This window comes from Macaca thibetana, chromosome 6 (genome assembly GCF_024542745.1).
Source record: "Macaca thibetana thibetana isolate TM-01 chromosome 6, ASM2454274v1, whole genome shotgun sequence".
Taxonomy (NCBI): domain Eukaryota; kingdom Metazoa; phylum Chordata; class Mammalia; order Primates; family Cercopithecidae; genus Macaca; species Macaca thibetana.
Window position 1 is genome coordinate 139,407,532 of NC_065583.1, and position 27,203 is coordinate 139,434,734.

Genomic DNA, 27,203 nt, shown 5'->3' on the forward strand with positions numbered 1-27,203 from the left:
AGTGATCAAGAGCAACTTCTGCCCAGTGATCAACGTAGAGAACCATGTCTCCCTAGGATGTGGATTCTGGGACTTAGACTTCCCTCAGGATTCTAGTTCACAGTGACCTATTCAAATACAGTTCTTGAAATGTGCTATTTTGCGCTGGCTTCCTGCTGGTCCTTAGAGGTACTGTTTCTGCACTGATGCTCAGATGTATTATATCCCCAGTTTATTAGGTTATAAACTCCCTGAAAATGGAACTGTGCTTATACTTCCCTGGAGCCTCCTGGAATATAACTTTTGTGTTGGGTGCCTGGTTGATAATCATACGTCATCTACCAATCGACTAGCCCATTGCAGCCACCTATGGGATTTGATAGTATCAAGAAAAATGATCGCTCACTAAGGTTGAGATTGGCAATGGGCAAGGTAGTCAGAGCACTTCAAGAAAGGAATTAAAACAGAAAGATATACCACCCAGTAGTTCTGTGACTTTGCGTAAATTATTTTTCTTCAGTGACCATGTGGGTAGAATGAGAGACTGGGTCAGATCAGTGACTCTCAAAGCTTTTGGGATCATAATTTTATCTTTGAGAATCTGATAAAAGTGAAGGACCCTTTACTTAGAAAAATGAAATGTGTTCATGTGTAAAATCTTGCATACAATTTCTGAGAGCCCTCAGACACTTGGACCAAATTATCTCTAAGATTTCACCCAGCTCTGATAGCCAGGTTGGATTGTAACAATGCTAACAATGCCATTGGTAAGTAGCAAAATGAACCAGTGAGTGAGCCCTGATTAAGTGAATTGATGAATTGGGTTTTGAGTACCCACTGCTGGTTGCATTCTCTATTCCCCATCTGAAGTCCCCTGTACAGTAACCTTCCAAAGGTGAGCCACTGATCTCCTGAGGTATAGGGTGCCTGGCCCAACCCTATCTCACTACTTGGCAAAATGCTTGAAGTGTAGGCCCTGCTGGTGACTGCCCATGTTTTTTGTTGTCGAGGTTGTTTTTCTTTTTGAGACAGGGTCTCACTTTGTCACCAGGCTGGAGTACATTGGTGTGATCACAGCTCACTGCAGCTTCAACCTCCCAAGCTCAAGCAATCCTCCCACCCCCAACTTTTTTTTTTTTTAAGCTTTTTGTAGAGACAAGGTCTTACTATGTTGCCCAGGCTGGTCTTGAACTACTGGGCTCAAGCAATCCACCCACCTCAGCCTCCTTACTAGCTGAGATTATAGGCGTGTACCACCATGCCTGGCTAATTTTTTTTTTAAATTAAACATAGTCATAGTCAAACATAATTAAGACATAGCCCAGGCTAGTCTTGAACCCCTGGGCTCAAGCTATCCTCCCACCTCAGCCTTCCAAAGTGCTGGGATTACAGGCTTAAGCCACCCCACCAGTTGGCCAGGTGTCCACCTGTTCCTCGGGGGTGGCAGCCCATTCTCAGTCAACTTCTCACCCTCTGGCCTTTTCATTGTTGAATACATTGCCAAGATAGTGTTGCTATAGTGATCTGACCAACAACTTTGTAGTTAGGATAAAGTGATTTTTTTCAGTCAAAAAAAAAAGATAAAGCTGTTTTGGAAGATGATTTAAGACAATATTTTTGCCTGGTCGTCTCTTTCTTGGCCTCACCTTTGTACTTTTGTACCTCAAGAGACTTTAAAAACATTCAAATAAGAAACTCATGACAAAATCAGAGGCAAAATGTTAAAGGTTTGCAACTGGCATTCAATCTGCATGAGCTCATCTCTCTCACTCTATAGAATAAAAATAAATGCTAATGATTTCAATCTCTTATTTGCTGGAAATTAGAGTTTTTCTTTTCTGCATTCAATGGACATGTACAAAATCATCTCCTTTTTGTTTTGCTGTAGTTTTTACATAAAGATTGTTGCAGGTATTTGCAGGTAGTCCTGGGTAAATAACAGCAGACTGTGAGAATAGATATGGGTTATTTCCTCTATAAATATCACAAGGGAAGCTTAGCAAAGGATAACAGGAGAGTTTTATCTAAAGATCACATCTTTTCTGACTTTACTTTTAGATATCCCCTGTGGTTTTCCTCTGCGAAGCGATTTTGTTCTAATTTGAGTTTGTAAATGTGTTTCCTTCCACTCACCGAGGTTTTCTCTTTGATGATAAAGTTAGTTTACATGAGAATTCCATCTTTGGGGAAAGAACATCAGGAAAGAGAAACCAGCCCTGCTTCCTCCATGGGCATACCCTGTGAACTCTGCTTTTCCAAACACATTAACACACTACTCCCAGCTCAGTAAGCTTGAGGAAGCATCATTTACCGGGCATAAGGACTCCATCGGGCTTTCAATAGTTCCTGCTAATGAAAAACTGGGCGAGCTCATATTAAGGAAATTAGCTGTTCACCCCGGAATCTTCTTTTAGCAAAATGAGTCTCTTTCCTTGCCTGGTAAGTTGCTCATCAAAGACAAACAGAACTTTTTTGTTTCCTGCCTTCCTCTAAATAGCTGTGGGCAGAGGTGTTTAACAACAGAACACCTGAGAGGCGGCCAGGGAGCAAGCAAAGGGATGGGGAATTGCCTCTCACCCGCCATCACTCCAGTTTTTCATCCAGTATTAAGGGTCTTCTAAATCTAACCTCATCTTACCAATCCAAGTTGGCCTCACCATTTATCAGCTATATGACCTTGGGCAAGTTACTTACCCATTCAGTGCCTTAGTTCCCTTATCTGTCAAAAAAAAAAAAAAAAAGGTGGGGGTGTTTAATATTAGTACCTTCTACATAGGGCATTTGTGAGCAGTAAATGAGTTAGAAGGGTGCTTGGTAGATGGAAAGCCCTTGATGTTATTAGCACAAAGCCTGTACTCCCCTTAGACCATTCACACTGTCCTCAGGCCATGCACAATTATTTCCAACTTTTATCTTGTAGTTCTTATTACCTGGAATGTTCTTTTTTTTCTCCCCTTCAGCTAGGATGTCCACATAGAGCAGAGCTATCCAGTAGAAATACAATGCAAGCCTATGTGAAAGTTTACGTTTTCTAAGAGTGGCACTTAAAGGACAATAAGAAAGAAATGAAATTAATTTCAGTAATATATTTTAACCCACTGTATCCAAAATATACTCATTTGAACATATAACCCATATAAAAATTACTCAGATATTTCACATTCTTTTTATTTTTCTTTAAAATCCAGTGTACATTTTACATTATAGCACATCTCAATTCAGACACATTTCAAGTGCTGACTGACTATCACATGGGGTAGTGGTACCGTATTGGATCATGCAGGTATAGAGTAAGCAGGCAGCTATAAGTTACTCGTTTTGTGAATAAGTCCCTTGCATAATGGCTGGTACCTGCTGAGTGTTTACAATTTGATGCCAGGTACTAGGCTGGGTAGGTCCTTTTATTATTCTCATTTTACAGATGGGAAAACTGAGTCTTAAAGGAATCGAGTAGCAGCTAGTAAGTAGGAGAGTCAGGATTTGAACTCCAGAGCTCATCCTCCCGCCTTCTGTTTATTACCTCCCAGACGGGAGCTCTAAGCAAAGGTCTGCCTTCTCTGAAGGGTCCTCCAAAGGACATGTAAAAATTCAGCACATTGGCCTAGCTGTGTAATTCGTTAAGACTAAGAATGTCCGTGAACAGATTCTTCTTGGGTTTTCCCATGACAATTCATGCAATTAGTCACCCTATAAAACTTATATTTATTTTGTGAACAGATTGTGAATAGACGGAATCTGTGTTCTTCTGACCTCTGGGGATGGGGACTGCCAAAGGGAGGATTGTTTGTGAACATCTGGAAAGCAGAGTCCTTGAAAGTGAATTCCTACGTGAAGATCTTTTCATCATAGCGAGGGCCTTACAAGGAAAAGCGGATGGTCTTTAAGCAGTGTTTAAAACTGACCCTAAAAATAATCTCCTTGTTTTTATCGGCAGGGGCTTCCAAATGATGACTTGTGATTTCAAATCAGGATTAATTTCAGATAGGAAATGTTAACTTACTTTTATGAGTATTGCTTCCAGAGTTCAAATGCTGTTAGTTTACACAGCCAGCTAGCTTCCCTTCACTCTGGTATTTCTGAACTACTGCTTCTTCTTTTTCTCTAATCAATAAAGGCCAGATTTCGACAAGAGGTGGACCTTAATCCATGAGCGGATCCAGATGGACTCCATGGTTATCAGGGGCCTCGATCCAGATACCAACTACCAGTTTGCCGTGAGGGCAATGAATTCCCATGGCCCCAGCCCCCGCAGCTGGCCCAGCGACATCATCCGGACCCTCTGTGAGTACCAGGGCCCTTCTGAGGGACCCAGGGAGCTGCCTATCTGGGCGTGCCTCATGAAGACTGGCTTGACCTGGATGCCGTGCAGAAGGACAGCCTGGAAAAGGACTAACCCCAGGCTTTCCTCCTGCGGTTTTCCCAGCCCTTTGGAAGTTAGAGGCTGTCAAGAGGGACACAGGCTGTTTCTATGTCCTGGAGGTCAGCAGAGGATTTATTTTTGTTGCATCCTTGGGAAGTTTGAGGTCAGTTTTCTTTCACAGTCACACAACAGACCATATAGCAAAATGATGTGCAGCCTTCCCCCTCCTTTTCATATTTTGAGAAAACGAGTTAATCTTAGAACCATAGGAGAAAAAACTAAGGCCCCTGGAGGCTTCAGGGTTTGTGTTTGCCTGAAAATAAAGGATGTTCAAACAACATTAACTCCTCTGAATGATGGTCGAGGAGTATCAAAGAAGTTGAGCGCTGACAGGGAGCTGTGGCTGTAGCCAATGGTGTAAGTTCTCATAGTGCCTAGGGGACGCTTGGGCCAGTGTTCATCAAATCACCTGGGGGTTTTGTTAAAGTCAGATTCTGGTTTTGGTCTGGGTTTTAACAAACTCCCACACGATGCCAAGAACCATTCTTGGATTGGCAAGGGCTTAGACCACTTTGGCAAGCCCAGTCCAGTTTAGAGGTTTTTTGTATTTGGGGAGTGGAGGGTATATTTCCATAAACCTAGAACCATGTATAGTAGGGACAACTGAAAACGGAAATGTTGGCACTTTTTTGTTTGAAGGCTCAGATCTTTTCAGTGTTGCCAATACATTCCTCCGGTAGGGCCTGGTGCTCCTCTGGGTCCTCTTTACCCTGAAAAGGTGCTGTCAGAAAGGAGCCAGCACTGGTAGCTGGCTTAACCCGCCAACATGAAGCCCTGTTTTTATTGGTTGGCGGAGCTGAATAAACTCCTCTCCTCACAAAGCACCCACACAGCTGACATCCAGGGTCACTGCTGTGTTCAGGGGTAGAGATTCAGGAGGTTCCCCAAATCTGAGGAATTTTGGCTCCTTTGAAAACAACCCCTACCCTAACCTTGAATGTCGGGTCGCCTTTTGTCAAATTAAATTGTTGGGTTATATAGGGAGGCTATACTCCAAAACACACACACGCGCACATACACATACGCACACACGCACATGCACACACAGATGCACATGCTCGTGCACCCGATAAGTACTATTGACCACCCAGACAAACAAATGTTTTCACTCTTCTTCTTTAGAATTTAGAAGCTTAAACTTTCAAGCCACATGCCAAGGGCTGACAGCCTTCTTTCTGGAAGAAATGTTAACGATTCAATTTAAAGGAAGGCCTTGTTTGATTACTCTTTGGCTGAACTTTGTGGAATAACAGGAGCTAGGGCTGACAGTACTTTGAAACACTGAGTCCGTCTTTTTGCACTACAAAGTGAGCAGCCATTTGATGCTGTGTCTCCACCTGCCCTCCCCATGGCACTCCTGCTCCCATTTTGTGAGCTGCTCCAGGCTCACCTCCTTCAGTCTATCCTTTAGCTTCTCCTTCTCCATAGAGTCAAGAACGTAGAATAAAGATGAGATACAACAAGCACGTGCCGATTTAGATGTGTGCATAGAGACTGGAGTCAGGGAAGAATGGGTGGGTTGGGTCACCTCTCATGCTGCTCCTGCTGCTGCTGCTTTTTTTTTTTTCCTTGAGTCAGAATCTCGCTCTGTCGCCCAGGCTGGAGTGCAATGGAGTACAGTGATCTCAGCTCACTGCAACCTCCGCCTCCTGGGTTCAAGCAATTCTCTTGCCTCGGCCTCCCGAGTAGCTGGTATTACAGGCACCCACCACGATGCCTGGCTAATTTTTGTATTTTTAGTAGAGACGGAATTTCACTATGTTGGCCAGGCCAGTCTCTTTGGCCAGGATGGTTTCGAACTCCTGACCTTGTGATCCACCCTCCTTGGCCTCCCAAAGTGCTGGGATTACGAGCGTGAGCCATGGTGCCCGGCCTCATACTGCTTCTTTTTTAATGGAAACACTGATCTGGTCTTAGAGTTTCTGATTCTAATTTCCCCATTGCTGGATTCTGCTTTTCTGGATTAAGTGGATAAGTTATGTGAAAGTGTTTTACAGATCTGTAAGATTTTATTATAATTGGCCTGTTATGTGAAGTAAAATTTTAAAATTTCAAAGTAATTGTGGGTGGGGAAGCTGGACAAAACCATGCTAAGTCAGTGAAAATTCTGTTATGAAACTTTCTTAAATAGACATAATTTTACTGCTTCTAGGTATACACAGTTACTCAGATCAGAATAACAAAACTTATTAGATCCCCTGTTTCGTGAATACAAAAGCATGTGCTATAATTAGTATTTCAATTGTGGTTTTTCTCTCTGGTCATTTCTGATATTTTGGAAAACCCTTTATTCTGGGATATATTTATATTTTTTATTTTGGTATTGGTTTAGACTATTATTTTGCTTCCAAAACATGCTTTTCCCATACATAAAATTACCTAATTATCAAATAGCACTATCTAATTAGTGCTAAATTAATAACAATTTAACTAATTAACAAATTACTTCAAATTAATAAATTTCAAATAATACAAAATAATATCAGAGCTACCACTGGGAAGGTGTACTATGAGCCAGGCATTGTGCTGTGCCGTTTACCTGCAAAACCCATTTAATCCTCACAGAAACACTGTGCTGGGGGGATAGTGTCCCCTTTTTACGGATTAAAAAAATTGAGTTTTTGGGCCGGGCGCGGTGGCTCAAGCCTGTAATCCCAGCACTTTGGGAGGCCGAGACGGGCGGATCACGAGGTCAGGAGATCGAGACCATCCTGGCGAACATGGTGAAACCCCATCTCTACTAAAAAATACAAAAAACTATTTGGGAGGCTGAGCCAGGAGAACGGCGTAAACCCAGGAGGAAGAGCTTGCAGTGAGCTGAGATCCGGCCACTGCACTCCAGCCTGGGTGACAGAGCGAGACTCCGTCTCAAAAAAAAAAAAAAAAAAATTGAGTTTTTGAAAGGTAATGTATTTTGGCAAGATTGATCATTGTAAAGGTAGGATTTGAACTTGGGTTTGGCTGACTGTGAAGCTGCTTCCGTGAGTGAGATGTATATAGAGAAGATTATTCTTCTAATGCAAAGTAATGTGAGAATGGTTAACGTCAACAATTAATGAAAGACAGAGAATAGTCCATGTGGAATATATGGACTAAGGAGACTCTGACAACACAGAATAAAACCTCTAAAAGTTGCTTTTGTTTTTGTTTTTAATTTTTAGATTCACAGGGTACATGTGCAGGTTTGTTACATGGATATATTGCACAATGGTGAGGTTTGAGCTTCAAGTGTACCCATCAGGCAAATAGTGACCATTGTGCCTAAGAAGTAATTTTTCAAGACCCTCCTCCTCCCAACTTCCCCGCTGCCTTTTGGAGTCCCCAGTGTCTGTCATTTCCATCTTTATGTCCCCGTGTACCAATTGTTTAGTTCCCACTTGTAAGTGAGAGCATGCAGTGTTTGATTTTCTGTTTGTGAGTTATTTCACTTAGGATAATGACCTCCAGTTTCATTCATGTTGCTTAAAGGACATGAATTTGTTCTTTGTTATGGCTGCATAATATTCCATGGTATATGTATACCATATTTTCTTTATCCAATCAAATTTTGATAGATACTTAGGTTGATTCCGTGACTTTGCTATTGTGAATAGTGCTTCATAAATATGCAAGTGCAGGAGTCTTTTTCATACAATGATTTCTTTTCTTTTGGGTGGATGCCCAGTAGTGGGATTGCTGGCTCAATGATAGTTATATTTTTAGTTCTTTGAGAAATCGCCATACTGTTTTCCATAGAGATTGTACTCATTTGCATTCCCACAAACAGTGTATAAGCCTACGTTTTTCTCCACATTCATGCCAACAGCTGGTAGCAAAGTTGCCATCAAGTCAAGTAAACATTCATGTAGATGGTGGGGAAGGGGAGGAGTGAGGATGAGATAAGCCCAAAGTGTAGAAATACCATCCTGGCCTCACAAATTTATTCAGAGTAGTGTTTTTTCGACTAGTCATTCTGACTGGTGTAAGATATCTCATTGTGGTTTTAATTTGCATTTCTCTGATGATTAGTGATACTGACCATTTTTTCATGAGTTTTTGGCCACTTGTATATCATTTTTTGAGAAATATCTGTTCATGTTGTAACCACCCAATGGTTCACCTTTCCGGCTGCCTAAACAGAGCCTATTTTTCAAGACAGGGAAATTGCAATAGAGAAAGAGTCTTTCACACAAAGCCAGCTGTGCAGGAGACCAGAGTTTTATTACTACTCAATCAGTCTCCTTGAGCATTTGGGGATCGGAATTTTTAAAGATAATTTGCTGGGTAGGGGCTCAGGAAATGTGGAATGCTGATTGCTCAGGTTGGAGATGGAATCCTCGGGGACTGAAGTGAGGTGGTCATGTTGTCTTCTCTTCCTGGGTGGGATCATAGAACTGGTTGAGCCAGATTACCAGACAGGGTGGTGTCAGCTGATCCATCCAGTACAAGGTCTGCAAAATATCTCAAGCACTGATTTTAGGTTTTACAATAGTGATGTTATCCCCAGGAGCGATTTGGGGAGGCTCAAACTCTTAGAGCCAGAGGCTGCATGATTCCTAAACTGTAATTTCTAATCTTGTAGCTAGTTTGTTAGTTCTACAAAGGCTGACCGATCCCCAGTCAAGAAGGGGATCTTTTTGGGAAAGGGCTGTTACCAGTTTTGTTTCAGAGTCAAACCATAAACTGAATTCCTTCCCAAGGTTAGTTCAGCCTACGCCCAGGAATGAATAAAGACAGCTTAAAGGTTAAAAGCAAGATGGAATCAACTGATTCTGATCTATTTCACTGTCATAATTTCCTGTTATAATTTTTGCAAAGGGGGTTTCAGTGTCCTTTGCCGACTTTTTAATGGGGTTGTTTCTTGTTTGAGTTGACTTCCTCATAGATTCTGGATATTTGTTCTTTTTCAGAGGCATGATTTGAAAATATTTCTCCCATTTGGTAGGTTGTCTGTTTACTCTGTTGATTTTTTTTTTTTTTTTTTGGCTGTGCAGAAACTTTTTAGTTTAAGTCCCATTTGTCTATTTTTGTTCTTGTTACATTTGCTTTTGGTTTAAAAACTCATAAGGTAAATTGCACATACAGAAATATGAGTAAAACATATATGTTGATTGAAAGTCAACCCGTATGCATTAGTATAGCCCTAGTATTTTACAGCTGGCAGCCCCTTAGATTAGTTAGTCCCAAATCAAGACAGAGAAACGTTTTGAACACCACTCTCCATTTGTGAGATCAGTATTTCTACATGTTGGGCTTACCCCATTCTCGTTCCTCTCACTCCTCTCTGTCTCCATGAATATTGACTTGATTCGATGCCCACTTTGCTCCTTGAACAGCCACCTTCACAACACAATGTTCAAGGAGACCCTTGAGGCTAAGTGCCCAGTGGGAACCTTGAGATCCCACCCAGGACACAGGCCACTCCCTGGGGTCCTCTGTGGCCTGTTTATCTTAGGGCTAAACTCTTTTATAAGAAAAGATAACTCTTCAGCCCTACTAACTGGGGAAGCTTTTACTTCTCTCTGGGCCTATTAATGCCAGACACTATTAGCAACTTAATTGCTTAATGGGGCAATTGGAAGATCTTAGTTGCTCTTGTGCTGGTAGTTAATGAAAGCCAGGGCCCAGTATTATCATTAACTGGCACTTAGCTGAAGTGAGAAAGGAGGATGGTGTTGGTGGTTCCACTACAATGTTGAGAAGTTTGTGCAGTGACAACATCTAGTTCCAGCTTCACAACATTATAAGTAGAATAGGAAGAAAAAAAAAACTTTGATGTCTAGGTCCTCTAATGAGAGCTAGGATCATTTTGGTGACCTTGAATAATAATGATGCATCTACATGTACATCCATCTTCTCCTGGGAGGCATTCCACACAAATCAGCACCTGTTTTGTTTCCAAGAGGAAATACAAAGAAGACCCAAATCATGATCTCTCATTCCTTACTCCCATCCTGCTGTATTTTTTTTTCCCTGCAAGAAAGAAACACCAGCATCATTATAGTTTCCTTTTGATCTGGTAAATCAGGCAGTTGGCGTGCAGAACTGGGGGATTTGTAAAAAATGTATTCACTGCATCCACTGGCCACCAATTACCAAGCTTGAAGCTTGTTGAGTACATTCTTTCATCAAGTAGAATGAAAGCCAGTAAAAAGGACATGAATGGTAAATAATAGAAATGGCAGAAGTAAAAAAGTCACGTGCCTTTCTTCTTTTTTCCAAAAATGGGAATTTAATTAAAAATAAGTTACATGTATAATCAACTCTAGGATTATATAACTTCTCCTAGGAATAGAACTTGGTCTTAACCACCAAAACCACTTAATTTCTAGGGTACTATCCTCATGGTATAGACAGAGAAAGAGCAAATACATTCTTCACTGAAGTGAATTGGTGTCCTTAGATCCGTTCCTAGTAGATAATATTGTTTCTCTTCCCAGCAAAGGCCGTTTTGCACTTTTCTGCTTCGGGACTTTGGCACCTGCTGTTTCCTGGGCTTGGAACTCTCTTCCCTCAGATCTTTCTATGATCATGCCGCCAGCCTCCTCCCTTTCTCCTTTCAGATCCTAGCTCAAATGTCACTTTCTCAGATAGGCTTCTGGTTTTCTTGAGACAGGGTCTTGGAGTGCAGTGCCGTAATGTTCATTCACTGCAACTTCCACCTCCCAGGCTCAAGTGATCCTCCCACTTCAGCCTCCTGAGTAGCTGGGACTGTAGGCATACACAACCATGCTTGGCTAATTTTTGTATTTTTTGTAGAGACAAGGTTTCACCATGTTACCCAGGCTGGTCTCAAACTCCTGGGCTCAAGCGATCCTCCTGCTTGGCTCCCAAAGTGCTGGGATTACAGTCCTGAGCCACTGTGCCCAACCCCAGGCTTCTATGGTCTCAGCCTAATACCCTGGTTTATTTTCTCCATAGCACTTTCACTGCCTGAATCTATTTTTTGCATCGTATTGTCTGTATCTCCTCTCTAGGATAAGGTCTATATTGGAGCTGGAATAACTTGTTCAACGTTGTGTTCTCTTTTTTTTTTTTTTTTGAGACAGAGTCTTGCTCTGTCACCCAGTCTGCAGTGGTGCGATCTCAGCTCACTGTAACCTCCGCCCCCCAGGTTCAAGCGCTTCTCCTGCCTCAGCCTCCTGAGTAACTGGGATTACAAGTGCCTGCCACCATGCCCAGCTAATTTTTTTATTTTTATTTTTAGTAGAGATGGTGTTTCACCATGTTGGCCAGGGTGGTCTGGAACTCCTGACCTCAGGTGATCCTCCCGCCTCTGCCTCCCAAAGTGCTGGGATTATAGGCACCACCACTCCTAGCCGTCAACGTTGTGTTCTCAATACCCTAGACAAGGTCTGCACTCAGTAAGTATTTATTGAGTACGTAAATGAGTGACTTAACTAGCTAAGAGTCTGTGACTACTTTGGTGATTGGATAACGCCCTACTGCTACTGTATGGGAAATTCAAAGACAAGATGAAAGGAAACAGTTGTTCTGGAAACCCACATAGGCCAAAAGTGAATTTCCCACTGGCAAGGTTCGTAGGCAAAAGTGAACTCCCAGAATTGCAATGTGGCATAAATAAGGAAAAGGTAAGCAAATAGAGTAAAAGAGGGAGGAAGGAAAGAAGGAAGGAAGAGAGCAAGCCCAGTGAATTTAAATTCAAGGCTGTAAAGGTGAGATTCTAGTGCTAAAAAGAGTACAGTTTGCTGATAGGGGGTTGATGAAGGGAGAGACATTTTCTAACCCTCTTTCAAACCAAGCCCTCATTTTACCCCTGTTTTCTTACTTGATCATTATAATATGCATTAACATTTCTAGACTATTTTTCCCTCCTTCTCTTAATAAGGCTAATTATGGTCTCAGATCCTCAGAGATTACATAGGGAAGTATGAGAGATGTTTTGTTTTGGTTTGATTTTTACCATACTGTTCTCCCTATAATCTGTTTTCTTCTACAGTTTCAGAAACATACTCTTCCACTGAGCTGAGACAGACTCCCTGTGGCTTACATCAGATTTCTTTTTTTTTTTTTTTTTTGAGACGGAGTTTGATTCTTGTTGCCCAGGTAGGAGCATGATCTCGGCTCACCACAACCTCCGCCTCCCGGGTTCAAGCGATTCTCCTGCCTCAGCCTCCCTAGTAGCTCGGATTATAGGCATGTGCCACCACGCCCGGCCAATTTTGTATTTTTAGTAAAGACAGGGTTTCTCCATATTGGTCAGGTTGGTCTCGAACTCCCAACCTCAGGTGATCTGCCTGCCTCAGCCTCCCAAAGTGCTGGGATTACAGGCGTAAGCCACCGCACCCAGCCCAAATCAGATTTCTACAGTAAATCTGATTCCATGCTGTTCTCCAGCACCCTCCCATCTCACCCTTCTTTTCTTCTCTACACCTTCCTGCTTCCTTAGTACAGCTGTCATTGGTTGTGTAAACCCGTTGTCCCATAAGGGTCCATGTGTGAGTCTGGCTTTTGCCTAGTTTTTGCTCTGAGATTTGGGCCCCTGTTTTTCATTGCCTGTCTGCCTGGAGACCAGCTACAGCATGCTAGGGTCCCTGGGTACCTGTTGTCGTAGAGCCACAGAATAGATCTCCCTTATCCCTGTTCGCAAGCGAGGCCTCCTATTTGGCGGCAATGCCCCTGAATTGGCTTCAGCAGTGAGCAGAGGGGAAGCAAGTGGAGACAGAAGGTAGTGGTATGTGCTGGGGATGGCTAGGAAGCAATCAGGAAGTGCTCCAAAGTCCCCATGACTTATTAGCACTCTCTAGCAGCTTCCATACAGCTGCAGCCTCTTTCAATCCATACCTATGAAAAGTTCTTGGCAACCTATACGCTCTTCACTGCCCCCAAACATCTGTACCTTTGCAAGGGGCAGAATCTGGCCGACAAATCTGGGTCTGAGGTCCAGGAAAACTGTCCTCTTACCACCTTGCTACGGGACCTCCTCAGAAAAGCCACTTAGTATCTCTGGGCCTCAGCTTACTCATCTCTAAAATGGGTGCAGTAATGCCTGAGATAGGTGATATTTTCTACTTCTCAGGGTTATTTTAGGAAAACACAAGTAGAACAGAGGTTAAGGCATCTGACCACTCTTCAAGATGAAGGAGATGTTAATAGATGTTCCCTCCAGGCATAGTTACTGAAGGATGGTGTAACTGACAGGGGCAGCCGCTGGGGGTTCTGTAGCTTTTTCTTTAGACTCCAGGCCCTGAGCTCTGTTCTTGGAACGGGAAGACATCAGAATGCCAGAATTCAGAAACAGAAGTACAAGAACAAAAACTTTCCTCACTGGGAAGTGGCAGAATGGAGGAAGCCCTCTGCGTTAGGTCCAACAGAATCATTAGGATGGGGCTTGATTGTGTCGGGAGGGAAGACTTTCCCTCTGCCCACAGAGGGTTTAATAACTGAGTACATGAAATAAACGGACAGCAGGTAGAGTAAGAGGAGAAAAGGTACACACATTTCTTATATGCACAGGGGCTTCCAAGGAAAAAAAAGTGAATACCCCCAAACTCAGTGGGATCTAGAAGCTTGTAGACGCGGAGGAAGGAGGTAGAGAACATAGGAGAAAGTAAATGATGAATGGGTCCTCTGAAGAATAGGTGACAGAGAGCCCATGACAATCTGTCTGGGTGTGGTGGTAACCCCCAGTCTTCCCTCCAGAGATAGGAGTTAATCTTCCCCGGTAATGAGATTCCGGGGAGGGGATCCCTTGGCAATTGCATTCCTTTTGGCGGATCAGTCTTCAGGCAGATAAAAGAAAGCCCCTCCGTGAATCTGCTGCTCCCCGGGTGCCCTCAGTGTGAGGCAATCAGCACAGTAAAGCGGCTTGTGTTGGGGGGACACTTCCTGAACTCCTTCAGTTGGTTGCTTAGTTTTAAAAGACTGTAGTGATCAGATGTCAGAGAATTAAAACTGCAAGTCATAAGCTCTGGTAACAATAAAATTTCATGTCGCTTACTACTTAAGCACATTCTAGACTCAGGCAAAGGAAAAAAAGAAAAAAAAGTCTAGAGTTACAGTATCACGCTGCTAGCTTTGTTTGTTTTTAGTCTTCCCAAAAATAACCATTTACTTAGACAACGGTCAGCAAATTTTTCTATAAAGGGCAAGATAGTAAATATTTTAGGATTTTTAGGCCAACTTTGCTGTCATAGCAGGAAAGCAGTCATCCAATAAATAATTATGCATGGCTGTATTCCAATAAAACTTTATTTATGCACACTGAGATTTGAATGTAAGTTTTATGTGTCACAAGAAATTATTATTCTTAAACTTTTTCCCCAACCTCTGAAAATGTAAAAACTGCTGTTACAGAAACAGAAAGCAGGCTGGATTTGGCCCGTGAGCCAGAGTTTACTGACCTCTGTACTATACTGTTGGGGTATTTTTCCCTAAATTTTCAAGAAATTGTTCAGGAAATTTGGTAAATCCCCTTTTAGATAGCAATTTTATCAAGCTTTTAAGGAATCAATTAGCGCATACTAATGAACTTGTTCCCTTGATAGGGCTCTCGGTGATTTAATTTTCACATAAATGTTCTTAAAGAAGAGACCTGGAGAGTCTGCATTCCAATTGCTTTGGAACAGGGTTGTGCTGGTGACATTGGAGAAAGAGAAAAAGCAAACTGAGGGGGAGGTTCCTTTGCTAGGCATTACTACAGGAGCATGGGATAGGCCAATACCTCAGTGAGCTTCATGGCTTTGTAAATCTTTAGAACGTGAGACGAAAAAGGGAACAGGAGGAGTGATAAATGCTTTGTTTCACTCATAGCCTAGACAAACCTGCACTTTCAGTTTGCATTTGAGCATGAATATAACTTCAGACGTGATTTTACATTCAGGGTGTCCTCCATGGCAATCGCTCTATTGATTTGCTGATGCCTCCATGCATGTAAATCTGAGCAACGTTCATTTGCACAACTTTATTGGCTCTACGGGGAATGATTCACTTTGCTGTTTAAATACCTATTAATTGCTCTTCTGAGGCCTTTGTGCATCTTACATTATCATACATTTACTTATAATCAGGACACTGATATTTTACCCCCTCTGGCTAGGTAGAGAAGAGAGAGTAAAGCAAATGATAAGGGAATGTAAGTTTTCAAAGGAAAGGAACTCACGGTGCTCTGATTTCAACTGGAGCATCTGCTCAATCAGTCGGCTGATATTTCATGGCCACAGAATGTGCAACTATGTACTGTTTATTCCACTCAATTGATTTTTAAACATTAATATATTGAGGTGATATCCACACACATATCCATGCACAAGTATCCTGCCTATTTTTGCTTTGTTTCCTTTCATTTACTTTATTATCCATTTTGTTCTCTTTCCTTCACACTCATAGTGTCATGGCTAATCTTTTCTCTTCTTTCCTTTGGAGCATTTCTTGCTTTTATATAGTTCTTCATTGGAATCATTTCTTAGCACCTAACTTCTGGAATCATTTCAGCTCTTTGATGAAAGAGTAGGGTCACAGTTGTTGTTCAGCACAAAGAGAGGAGGTCTATGAAATCAGCTTAGCACAGTGACAGACATAGGAGGGACGCAGTGCATGCTGGTTGAGTTTCATGGATCTCATCTGATAATGCAACCAAATATGAAACACGTATGGACAAATATAAATGAGAAGCAACTGTGGGATGACTTTTCTAGGGATCTCATCAGGCTCCTGGCACAAAATAGAGGCAAAAGTACTTGGATGATTTGAAGCAAGTTTAATGAGGGGACTGTTTGCAAAAGCTTGGTCATGTGCTAATTGGGAGCAAGGAGGGCCATCCTGCAAGAGCTGTGACCTTCAGACATGTGTCCCGTGACAACCTCATAGGGTAGAAGTTAGAGAAACACTGTGACTCTTTTTCCTCTGTCTTCTTTCTTGCTGGTGCTTCCTAATGGGCAGGACACAAGTCCCGCCAGGCAGGTCAGCTTCCCAGGGCACAGGGCAGGGTGGAGAAGGACAGAGGAATTTTAGGCATCAAGTATGAAAAGGTAATCACCAAACTGGGTTCTGGTCCAGAATCTGCCACTTGATTCCTAAAATTAGTGAGATTCCTTTTGTCTAAAGATTCAATTCCTCAAGAGTGTTCAGAGAAGGGAGTTCTGGGGGAGAAAAGTCGAAGGAGATGAGGTTAGAGAGGGAGGGCACAGTTAGTGGATGCTGGTTAGGGACCTGGAGCCCACTGGAACCCATTTGATTTGGCTTTTTCTCAGAGAGGGATAAGACTGGGAGGGTTGGGGGTGCTTAATCAGGGGAATGAAAAGACCTTACTAAGATTTTAACAAAATTACTCTTAGTAGAATATAGAGTGGTAAGGGCAAAAATAGGGAAAGTAAGGAAACCATTGCAATAATTGCAAAACAGAAATGGTATTTTTGTTATCACTAAGTGAAGAGGATATTGTGCTCTATAATGCTTATTGTTAGTGAAAAAATTCAGGCAACATAAAAAATATTAAAATGAAAATTATCTTTAACCTCAGCATCTAGATATAGTCACTATTAAAATTTTGGCAGATAATATCTTCCATAATTTTTTTAATCCAATGACGAAATCATAGTACATATACATTTTCTGTACAACAAAATACTGTATACATATATAAATACAAATGAATATAGGCATACATCATAAAATTTAGTAACAGCATATTCCATTATAAAGGCGTGCCACATTTATTGAACTAATTCCTCATTGATGGACATTTGGATTGCTTCACTGGTGTAAACAAAGCTGGGCCTCTTGATGGTAACCTTACTTGTCTTTTGGTTGGCCAAGTTCATCTACCCTCTGGTATCTTTTTGAAACAGAGTGGGCCAGCACCATTATTTCTCCCTTAGTTTCTAGTTGGATAGACTGACATACACAGCTGATCAGCAAGTGGATGGTATTCTGAACCCAAGTGTCTTGCCTGCTATTTCACAAATTTAACCAATAGCCTATGTTGCACTAATCTCTTATTAACACATAATATTCATGTATACATTTTGAGATAAAAATGTTTTTTCAAAAGGAAAAATAAGTCAGCTGCTGTAAGGCTCTATCTCTAAATCTGAGCCCCAGTTGGAATTTTTTGGTGATACTAGCTTCTAATTCCCACTGGTATGAGGAGCCAAGAGGCCTGTCTTAGAACATAGATTAGTGCTGCTTTTGAACTCTAATCCAAGCATCTACCATATTTTAAAATGTGATTATGTCTGCATTTTGGCCCCATGGATCATCTCTCCCATCACTGATGTTGATCACAGGATCCTTAGGGAGTGCTGGGGCCCGCCAGGCACAGCTGCTCAGGAGGAAGTACCAACAGTCATCCAGCAGATGGCAGTAGTTCCCAGACTTACAGAGCCGGAAGAGCCCTTAACGGCTCAGTCTGGAGTCACCTGAAGTGGTTGACCTTGAGAGCAGCGCTATTAGATTGCATCAGATAGAGGGCACCTTCTATGGTTCAAAGTCCCAACCAACATGGGAGAGGGCAACTAATTTTAGATTTTTTTTCTGTTGCAACCAAACGTCCTCAAACAAAAACAGATATTTCTTCAGCGACCTTTGGCGTTTATAACATTTTATTTATAATGCTGTGTCCAAATGATGCAAAAAACTGGTACAGTACATTTCTTTCCAAAATAAAATGAAATAAAGAGCTGGCAAATTCAGAAATAATTAGAACAATGAAAATTAGAAAAGTGGGTGATATAAATTTGTCAGGCCTTTTTTTTTTTTCCTAACATCACTCCTGAAAACTGGGTGATGTTCAAGAAAGTAAAGAACCTAATTTCTGACTCTACATTGATTATTTCACTTGTTTAAGCACGTATTCACACAGTTTCCCAAATGTATATTTGATGCCTGTTTATGCCCAGGTAATTTCTGGATGCTGGGGTTTTAGCAGTAAACAAGATCAATAGTGTCTCTGCCCTCATGAGGTATATCTGTGGGAGAGTCTGTGAAATAAGTCTGTATCAAATTACATTATATAAATAATATCATCGGTAATGATAAGTGAAAAGGGGAAAAAGTAAAGGGCTAAGAGGGTGTAGAGGATAGTGGGAGCTGCTGCTTGGGATAGGCTATCAGGGAAGGCTTCTCTCAAAGAGAGATTTGAGCAGAATCCCTCTACGTAGAGGGAGTGACAAATGCGGAGGTCCTGGGGTGAGAGCCCAGAGGACACTGGAAGCTCACAGAAAGAGGCGCACATGGCGGGAACATGGTGAGTGAGAAGAATGATAGGAGGTGAGGTCAGAAAGTTTGCCAGGGGTCAGAGCATGTCAAACCTTATAGGTCCTGATGAAGACTTTGAATCTTATTCAAAATTAAAGGTCAAGATGTTGACATTTTGAGCAGCAAAATGACATGGCCTGACTTATATTTTAAGCAGGATTGCTGTGGCTACAGTGGTGGAACTCAGTGGAGAGGAAGGAGAAGGAATAAGGAGGCAATTTTATATTGCTTTAAGGAGAACAGACATGAAAAGAAAAAGGTAGAATGCCAAATGGAAATCATAGAATTTTGAAACTGGCGAGTCATTGAAGAACCTAGCTGGACTTCCACAATTTTCAGATAAGGAACTGAGACACCACCGGATTATGTGACTCTCTGAAGGTCTTACAGTCACCATGAGCGTTGGATTTATGGAACTCTCTAGCCAGTGATCCTTGCTTGCACTTCCTGTCCTCCTCTCTGTTGCAGAGACCCCACTGACATGTGTGGTTACACCACTCTGTTCTCATCCATTTTCTGTTGGTTCCTCTTGAGAGCAGCGTGAGTGTTGCTCCCATACTCGCAAGGGGGGAGTTTCTTCATCCGTTCCCTGAACTATTTCCTTATATAAGCCGGAAGTACTGGGATGCCTTTGCCTTTCTTAGTGCCTCGAGAACATTTCCTGACCAGGAACACCTGCTGTGTCCTGCTGCATGTCCCAGCCACATGTGTGAAAATCATGCGGTTAGACTGAAGGCAGTCTGTGCAGTGACACAGTGGCCCACAGGAACCTGGTTGTAAACCCAACAGAAGTTAAGAAAGTTTGAGGATCAGTATCCCAGGCTCATTCTACTGCAGTCAGATCCCACAGGGTCTCGAGAAAAAAACAAAAAACAACAACAACAAAAAACGCAAACAAGTTTTTCAGTGAAAATAATTTTTTTTTCTGAATACATAAGATTCTTTGGGGACCAAAATCACCCCCAGTTGAAATCAAGTACTCTGTTGTGCCCCCAAATGCTCAAAGGTATTTGGGGGCACAATAGAGTAGTAGCAGATATGAAGCAAAGACCCTGTGGGTCCAGGATGGTCTCCATCTCTTGACCTTGGATCTGCCCACCTCAGCCTCCCGAAGTGCTGGGATTACAAGCATGAGCCACCGTGCCTGGCCCACAATGCCTTTTCTTTTCTTGATTCTCTGCTTTTCAATAGAAATTTTAGAATCAGTTTTTCAATTCCATGAAAAATTCTGTTGGGATTTTAAAAATGAAAATATATTGAATTTTTAAAATGAAAATTATATTGTATTTATAAACTAATTTTAGAAGAACTGACATCTTTGTGATATAGAATCATTGACTTAATCACCACATTATATCTCATCTAGATTTTCTTCAGAGTCTTTTAGTGTACTTTAATAAATTTTCTCCATTATGGAGAAAATTCTGAAACTTAAACAGTCTAAAGTTCATCAAAATCTATTACCCTCCTCTCAAACAATAATAAAACAATAATGATGCGACAGGTTAGTTCCCTCAACCCCCTTCGTGGTCGGGAACTGGAGTGGCTCGTTTCACTCAGCTCACCACTGGCTACTCCTCATGGAGGAAGAGTGCAGGAACCAGAAGTTCTTTATAGCTTTTGTTATTTATTCCCAAGTCTCTTATATTCAGAAGTCTGTTTAAGCTTTTTTGATCAAGATTTTTAATATCGTTCAAATCTTATCTATCCTTATGCATTTTTTATTAGCTTGATCTATCAATTACTAAGAGGATACATTACAATTTCTCACTCTATCTCCCTACACCTCTCTCAGTTTTTTTCTTGATATGTATGTGAGGCCGTGAGATTAGGTGCATATGAGTTTAGAATCATGTTATATTCCTGGTGATTCTTTTAATCATTATTTAATAACCATCTTATCATTAATGATACTTTTTTCCCCCTTAACATTTACATTGTCCAGTAATTATATAGGTACACTAGCTTTCTCTTATCTATTGCCTGGAATATATATTGCATTCTTTTACTTTTGATGTTTCTGTATGTTATGTTTTAGATACTTTCTGGAAACAGCATGTAGCTTAAATGTATTAAATCCAATGTGACAAGCGCTGTTTTTTAAATGACAAGTTTATTGCATTTATAGTTATAATGGCTGACGTGTATTATTTATTTCTACAGTCCTATTTTGTGCTATTATATTTACTCTGCTTTTTCCATTTTTTATTAGAGAAGGATTTTTGTTTCTGCTGTTTTCCTATTTTCTTTATTTTTTTTATTATTTTTTGAGATGGAGTCTTGTTTTGTCACCCAGGCTGGAATGTGGTGGCACAATCATAGCTCACTGCTACCTTGACCTCCCAGGCTCAAGTGATCCTCTTACCTCAGCCTCCCAAGTAGCTAGGACTACAGGCATGTGCCACCATGCCTGGCTAATTTCTTTTAATGTTGTTTTGTAGAGATGGGATCTTACCATGTTGCCCAGTCTGTTCTTGAACTCCTGGTCTCAAGTGATCCTTCTGCCTCAGCCTCCCAAAGTGTTGGGGTTACAGGCATGAGCCACCACACCCGGCCCTTTTCTATTTTCTATAGGATTGACTGTATTTTCTTAGTCCTTTCTTCCCCTGTATTAGGATGAAATTATACATTCTTTAATTTACCATCCATAAATTGCTAACTCTCAAACTTAAACAGTCTAAAGTTCATCACAATCTATTACCTTCCTCTCAAACAATAATAAAACAATAATGATGAGACGGGTTAGTTCACTTGACTCCCTTCCTGGGCTGGAACTGGAGTGGCTCGTTTCGCTCAGCCCACCACTGGCCAGTGCTCGCGGGAGGAAGAGTGCGGGAACCAGAGCGAACGAATGCTGGCAGTGGCTGGTCGCTCCTCCCTGGTGGAGCAGGCTCTGTGCGGGCCCCGCAGCAGCGTCCAAGCATGTTACCGCCAATGCTCTTTCAGCTCTGCCGTCCAGAGACAGCCAAGAGCCAACCAGCTTAGTAGAGGGTCAGGGTGGCAGCCCCAGCCCTCTCGGCACCCGGGTTCTTGTCCGGTGTCCAGGAAGAATCAGGTCACACAAACTCTGTTTGAAAGGTGATGAATACAGAAGACTTTATTGAGCGGCGGGTGGCTCTCAGCGGAAAGGGAGGCTGGAAAGGGGATGGGAAGGTGATCTTTCCCTGAAGCCCAGCCATCTCCGGCTAGGCCCCTCTCCAAAGCCGCACTGTCTGAAGTTAGCCACATCTATCCATCTATCTGTAGTCTCCAACACTCAGTTGCTTCTCTGCTCACCGTTCAGCTGCTTGTATCCTCGCTGCTCAGCCACTCGTGTTGCTCTGCCAGCTGAAGTGTTATGGGCACAGGACAGGGGTGAGGCAAGCCAAAAAGGCAACATTTGGGTGGAAAAACGGGGTCAGCTGTTTTCACTTAGGGCTGTGGTTCCAGGCCTAAGGGTGGGGTTTAGCCAGGAGCCCAGCCCTTCTGTATCAATAGAGCCTTAGAAGCTTTAGTCCAAATCAGTTCCTTCTTGTGTTACATGTTACTTTTCAGTATTTTTGTTCTACCTTGTTTAGTAACCACATTTTTTAAACTCAATGCTTGTTTAGATTTATTTACAGATTTACCACTTTCTGTGCCCACAACTCTTCGCATCTTACTCTTTCCTTCTTTGTCTTGAAATATACTTTTGAATAAATGTTTAAAGATCTGTTAGTGATAAACTCTCTCGGGCTTTGTGATCATGTCTTTGTTTTAGTCTTTCCGTTGAACAACCATTTAATTGAATATAGGGTTTGTTTTTTTTTTTTCTTTTGAGGTGGAGTTTTGCTCTTGTTGCCCAGGTGGGAGTGCAATGGCATGATCTCGGCTCACCACAACCTCTGCCTCCCAGGTTCAAGAGATTCTCCTACCTCAGCCTCCCAAGAAGCTGGGATTACAGGCATGCACCACCATGCCCAGCTAATTTTGTATTTTTAGTAGAGACGGGATTTCTCCATGTTGGTCAGGCTGGTCTCGAACTCCCAACCTTAGGTGATCTGCCCGCCCCGGCCTCCCAAAGTCCTGGGATTACAGATGCTAGCCACCATGCTTGGCCTCTTTTTTTTTTTTTTTTTTTTTTTTTTTGTAGAGACTGGGTCTCGCTGTCACCCAGGCTGGAGGGCAGTGGCGCAGTCATAGATCACTACAGCCTGGAACTCCTGAGCTAATGGGATCCTCCTGCCTCAGCTCCCCCACTGAGTAGCTGGGACTACAGGTGTGAGCTACTGTGCCTGGCTAATTAAAAAAATTTTTTTTTCTGAGAGACAGGGTCTCACCATCTTGCCCAGGCTGAATATAGGATTTTGCCTGGACGATTATTTTCTCCTAGCACTTTGTCTTTAAAGAGTGAGAAGAGAGAGTGTAAGTGTCTCTGGTTTGAACAACTCGCCCATCCGAATACCTAAAGGAGAACTGAACCATGGTTGGTACTCAAATGTGAAGCTTCTTTAAGGAACAGAGAAGCTCCACAGACTCAGGTGCTCACATCTTAGCTTCAGCCCTCTTGCTGTGCAGCCGTAGGAGTGTAAGTCTCCCTCCCCACTGGATTGTGAGCCACCGACAAGCTACATCTGCTCTCTCTTTGCCATCTCACTTTCCCTGTTCTAGCTCCTGATTTCTCAGTGCAAGATGTGAATTGAGCCCTCTTTTTTAGGGAGCCAATTGGAGACCATACTACGTATGTCAATTTTCCGTTAGTTACCCTGTGTCTCCAAATGATTTATCTTTTCATCTTTGCTTTTCTAGCAGATCATCCCCATAAGGACACAAACGTGTGTTCCCTACTCACAGGAAAGACCCTCCATATGCTCACAACCTGCCACCTACCATCCCATCTCCCTGCCTTCCTTCAAGCTAGAGTTACTGTGTTTACAATCACTGTACCCACTTTTTCAAAACCTCCTATTCATTCTTCAACCCAACCCAACCTGCTCCCACCGCCAGCTACTCATATGTAAACACCAATGATCCACCTTTTTTCTAAACATAATGTTGTCCCATAAACATATCACATGCCATTAAATTTCTTTTTAAAAAGTGCAAATGATAAGGAATGTGTTATGTACTGCCAGATTATCCCACAGAAGGAGAGAGAGAGAGAGAACCCGCCAAAGCGCAAGCTTCCTTTTAAAGCCATATCCTCCTGATGCTACGGAAAATGGTTTTCTCTCATTAACAGTCAGTTTACAATTGCTACCGAACTCCCAGTGAAAATGACTGACTAGATACATAGATCATATGAGATTATAACTGGGGTCTTTCAACTAACATTTATTTTGCATTTACCGTGTGCAGAGCACCCTGCAAGATTTGCCTCGTATAGAAAACATTCACTCACTAATTTACTCACTCGTCTAACAAATACGTATTGAGTGCCTGCCGTGTACATAGCACTGAATTCCTAATGTCAGCCACCATTTCAGCTGTTTAGAAATGTTTTAATCACCTGTCTGAATTTTACACTGCCCACCCCACCTCCAGTCCTGAAGTATTGCCACAGAAGGTTGCCAGTAAATTATTATTCATTATTCTCTAAACACACAAAGGCTCCAAGCCTGAAATTTCTTGCACACCATGATGGAAAGATGGCCTTGGGTTTTCCTGCTGTGTTCACAGTCGCTTCTCCCATTATGCTTTGCCTATGTATCTCCTCCATCAGCAGGTGGTAGAGAAGCAGGTGCATAACACCTTGGTCTCTGGCCATCTGCTTAACTTTCCAAGGCCCCATTATCTTTAGAAAGGGAAACTCTGAGAGAGAGAGACACAGTGGCGTGTGTTTGGTTGACCGGCTTATGTATTTCAAAAGGCAACACCCCACAGGGGTTATGCACTGTTTGCGCTTCTGCTGTGTGGACGTGCATAAAGATAAAGGCATCTGAGAAGCTTTGAGGTGAGGGCTGTGGAAGTCACTGGGTGCCTGAGGTGCCATTCTTAGGCTGTGGTCAAATAAGAGTTTCGTGAAACGTGCTGAGCATAAAAGAACAACATATCTGCCTATGGCCGGTACTTAGAGCTACTTTCCCCCACCAGTCCCAACCCTACCATCATAAAAACAAACTGCTGCATTCATGAGATTCATTCAGATTGGAAGGGACTGATTCCAGCAGATTATTTGGGGGAAAGGGAGGAGCAAGGGAAGCCATCCACATCTTTGCAGCCCCTGAGTTCCTGTGCTGGCTGGTGCTGAGCAGGCCTTCTTCATGCAGAACCCAACGACTAGGTAAGTCACCCAGTAGCTCTTGTGCCTCACTCACACAGCATGTACTCAGTTGCAATATTTTTTTAATTAAAATTTTTGTCTTTTTTTTTTTTTTTTTTTTTTTTTTTTTTTTTTTTTTTTTTTTTTGAGACGGAGTCTCACGCTGTTGCCCAGGCTAGAGTGCAGTGGCGCGATCTCGGCTCACTGCAAGCTCCGCCTCCCGGGTTCCTGCCATTCTCCTGCCTCAGCCTCCTGAGTAGCTGGGACTACAGGCGCCCGCCACTGCGCCCGGCTAATTTTTTGTATTTTTAGTAGAGACGGGGTTTCACTGTGGTCTCGATCTCCTGACCTTGTGATCCGCCCGTCTCGGCCTCCCAAAGTGCTGGGATTACAGGCTTGAGCCACCGCGCCCGGCCTTGTCTTTATTTTTTATAGAGATGAAGTCTTGCTATGTTGCCCAGGCTGGTCTTGAACTCTGGGGCTCAAGCAATCTTCCCACCTCAGCTTCCCAAAGTGCTGGGATCACAGGTGTGAGCTACCATGTCCAGCATTAGATTCAATATTTTCTAAGACAGGGTCTAACTGAGCTGTTTGATCACCATGTTTCAATTAGGAATGCATTAGCTGCTGCAGCTCCAGCTATCACAAGCACCTTCACTGCCTAAGCAAATACGGAAAGCTGGGAAGTTCCAACAGGTGTCCTCGTGCATCTTAGTGACCCAAACTGGAGTCACTATGACTCTCCCTACCCCCACCCCATGAACAAAGGGGGCTTAAAAATCCGGTACTTCACTTCTGTAGTATCTACAGCAGAAGCAGGTGAGAGAGGAGGGAGCTGAGGTTGGAATATCTACCTTACCTTCCAACGTGAAGCACAGATTGTCACACCAAGGACCCTCAGAGGTCCTTGCATAATGTATAATGACTGGATGTGGTCATTATAAGATCAGGCATAGATCCTGATTCAGTCAATTTTTGGCAAGGGTAGCAGGACTGACTTTACTTATAGCATATAGCCCAAGCCAAAGTGACTTAATGCGGAAGAGCCACTGGGAACATCAGCTCCAGAAGGGGCTCTGGGTGTGGATTATTTTCCAGGAACACTCTGCAGAATGATTTCCTTAATATCCTGGAAAGGTGTGGCTCCCCTTGGGCCTGAACTTTTGCTGTTAAGAACCTAGATGAATGCTGCTGTCATATATTTTTATTATGCCTAAACTACCCCAAAAGTTCACTGTTTCTATTTTCCATACATTCTGTAAGTCCCTAAAATGTGTCAGGAGTGAGTGAGGTTTTGATGGTACAACAGAAACCAAAATAGATAGTGTTGATTTCCTCAAGGATTTTACAGTCTGGTGGGAGAACTGCATTTATGAAATCATCACATAAATAAGCATAAAATTACAAACTCATAATGCCACTAAAAAGGAGAGAGCTATGAGAACATACCTGACCTTATCTGGGATACAGGGAAAACATCCCTAAGAAAGTGATTTTGAACAGAAATATAAAAGAATTAAAAAAGGTAAAAGGATGGGCAGTGAGGGATAAGATTTCTAAGCATAGAGAACAGCATCTGCAAAGCCCCTGAGTCAGAGGAAAGGATGGCGTATCCAAAGCTTTGAAAGAAGAGCCAGTGCAGCTGGAACATGGTAAGAAGGAATAAACTGGTGAGAGATGAGGCTTGAGCTTGCAGGGCCAAGTCATGTAGGGTCCTGGGAAGACTTTGAAGGGACTCAAATCACAGGTCTGACCTGTCATTATTCCATCTAACCAACCAATTCTTGAACATTTGCACTGAAAGAGATGACCCAGTTTCTGTCTGTGGCTTACATTCTTATTGGAGAACCATTCTTATTCGTGGAGAACCATTCTTATTCGTGGAGAACCATTCTTATTCGTGGAGAACCATTCTTATTCGTGGAGAACCATTCTTATTCGTGGAGAACCATTCTTATTCGTGGAGAACCATTCTTATTCGTGGAGAACCATTCTTATTCTGGTGGTTATTAGGGTTTTGAAGAGACACAATTAATGGCACCTTTTTTGCCCACTTTTGAAATCAATTGCAAAATAAAACAACACAGTCAGCAGAGGAAGATGATAAGGATGAAGATGAAGCAGATGAATCAAATGCCATTCTTATTTCTAAAAAGGCTGTGTCAGAAGACATAGCTCATTCTAAGAGCCAAAGTGAGCTTGCAAACTCCCTTCTGTCCAGTTCAGACTATGGGAGCTTACCTGAGGGAAAGTTTGGGTTTGCGCAGGTTTCACACCTACCCAGGCTACTGTTTTCCACTGTGCTAGGTGGAGAGGGAAGGTAGGAAGAACTGAATTAATTAGTTCCAAATTGAATTCCTCCTCCCTCCCCAGTGTCCTTTTTTGTTT

At 42.4% G+C, this 27,203-nt stretch overlaps 1 protein-coding gene across 2 annotated transcripts in view; it reads left to right on the forward strand.

Moving 5' to 3' along the window:
• EGFLAM (EGF like, fibronectin type III and laminin G domains) overlaps positions 1-27,203 on the forward strand; it is a 200,888-nt gene that overhangs the window by 107,471 nt on the left and 66,214 nt on the right. For both annotated transcript variants that reach the window (XM_050795117.1, XM_050795118.1), the window contains exon 6: positions 4,094-4,260. In XM_050795117.1, the coding sequence (XP_050651074.1) occupies positions 4,094-4,260 (167 nt within the window). The remainder of the gene's footprint in view (positions 1-4,093; positions 4,261-27,203) is intronic.